Source organism: Antrostomus carolinensis, unplaced genomic scaffold (assembly GCF_000700745.2).
Source record: "Antrostomus carolinensis isolate BGI_N321 unplaced genomic scaffold, ASM70074v2 scaffold4231, whole genome shotgun sequence".
Taxonomy (NCBI): Eukaryota; Metazoa; Chordata; class Aves; order Caprimulgiformes; family Caprimulgidae; genus Antrostomus; species Antrostomus carolinensis.
Window position 1 is genome coordinate 37,768 of NW_010291838.1, and position 1,247 is coordinate 39,014.

At 39.5% G+C, this 1,247-nt stretch overlaps 1 protein-coding gene across 1 annotated transcript in view; it reads left to right on the forward strand.

Moving 5' to 3' along the window:
- Positions 1-342: 342 nt before the first annotated feature.
- MAB21L3 (mab-21 like 3) overlaps positions 343-1,247 on the forward strand; it is a 12,927-nt gene continuing 12,022 nt past the window's right edge. Inside the window, exon 1 of the mRNA XM_029087156.1 lies at positions 343-390. Coding sequence (XP_028942989.1) covers positions 343-390 — 48 coding nt within the window. The remainder of the gene's footprint in view (positions 391-1,247) is intronic.

Here is a 1,247-nt window from a genome sequence, read left to right on the forward strand (position 1 = left end):
GACAGAGCAGTAGCTGGGATATTTTTGTGTGTGCCTGCATGCAAGACCCACCATTTAAAAGTAATAAGATATAAATAATAATGATTAAACTTAGAAAATAATAATAATCGGAGCTAGTTTTCCAAAGCAGTTGGATGTCACCATTATAACTCGGACCAGAAAAAAAAAGTATTAAAAAACTAGGCATACTTCTTTGCTTCTCTCTCTTCTTCATCCACAGAGGAATTAGGTAACCCAAGCTTCACAGAGCAGGGTGGCTCTGAGCAACCCTCTACTTCCAGAGGCAGGTGAACAAGTGAAGAGTGAATTCCCACTTTAGAGAGCAGCTAAGACCATCTTGCCATGAAACCATTCACAGATGAAGATGCAGAAATCTACATCCAGACCAAGGTAAGGCTTTATCTGTCCAGATTTTCTGTCTCCCACACTAGGTGTTGATTCTGAAGGGTGCCAAACTTGACAGTTAGTTGCTCGCCGGCTGTCTTCATTTCTGAGACAAGCTTGGGTGAAGTTTCATGAGAACTGTATTTCTAATGAGATTTCTAGGTTTCTGTCGCAGAATGTTATCAGGGATCTCAGCTGGTAGCCTAATTTCAAGGTGCTTGTAGTCTTCTTCAGATGTCCTGAATTTTTGCTCCTGATCTGGAATTCCAGATGTGAGACTAGCTGTAATTGCCAGCATGTAATCTAAGGACAGGTCCTTGCCTCTCTCCCTGTCCAGTGATTTTGTCTTGACAGAAACAAGACTGAAACCACATCAGAGTTTGCCCTCTGAGAAAGATGCATGTAGGAACTAGAGACAGAGACAGATATTGTTAGAATTCACCCATCAGTCTGTCACCTCAGCTAAGGATAGTTCTCTTTATACCGTAATTAACATACCTCATTAGCACATGCAGGCCAGAACCACATTTTCTATTTTATGAGATATTTCAGCAATCAATTTTTTTTTTCCCATTATGAAATTAAGTAAAACAGGAAAAAAAATAATCAATGAAACAATACTGTTTAAGAAAAGTAACTCTAAGTGAGCCATAATGTTTTTAAAGCTGGCGTGTTTCATCACAGTACTTAGCTATATCCTATTTTTTAGTCTGCTTTCCCCAGCAAAATGCAGGACACCAAAGTGGCAGCTCTTGGAATGAAACATATCCTGGCTTGGAGAACGACTAATATATGCCGAGGAATAACTCGATATTCTGCATCAAATGGTTAAAGAATCAGACTGTAGCTGGTTGATAGCAAAT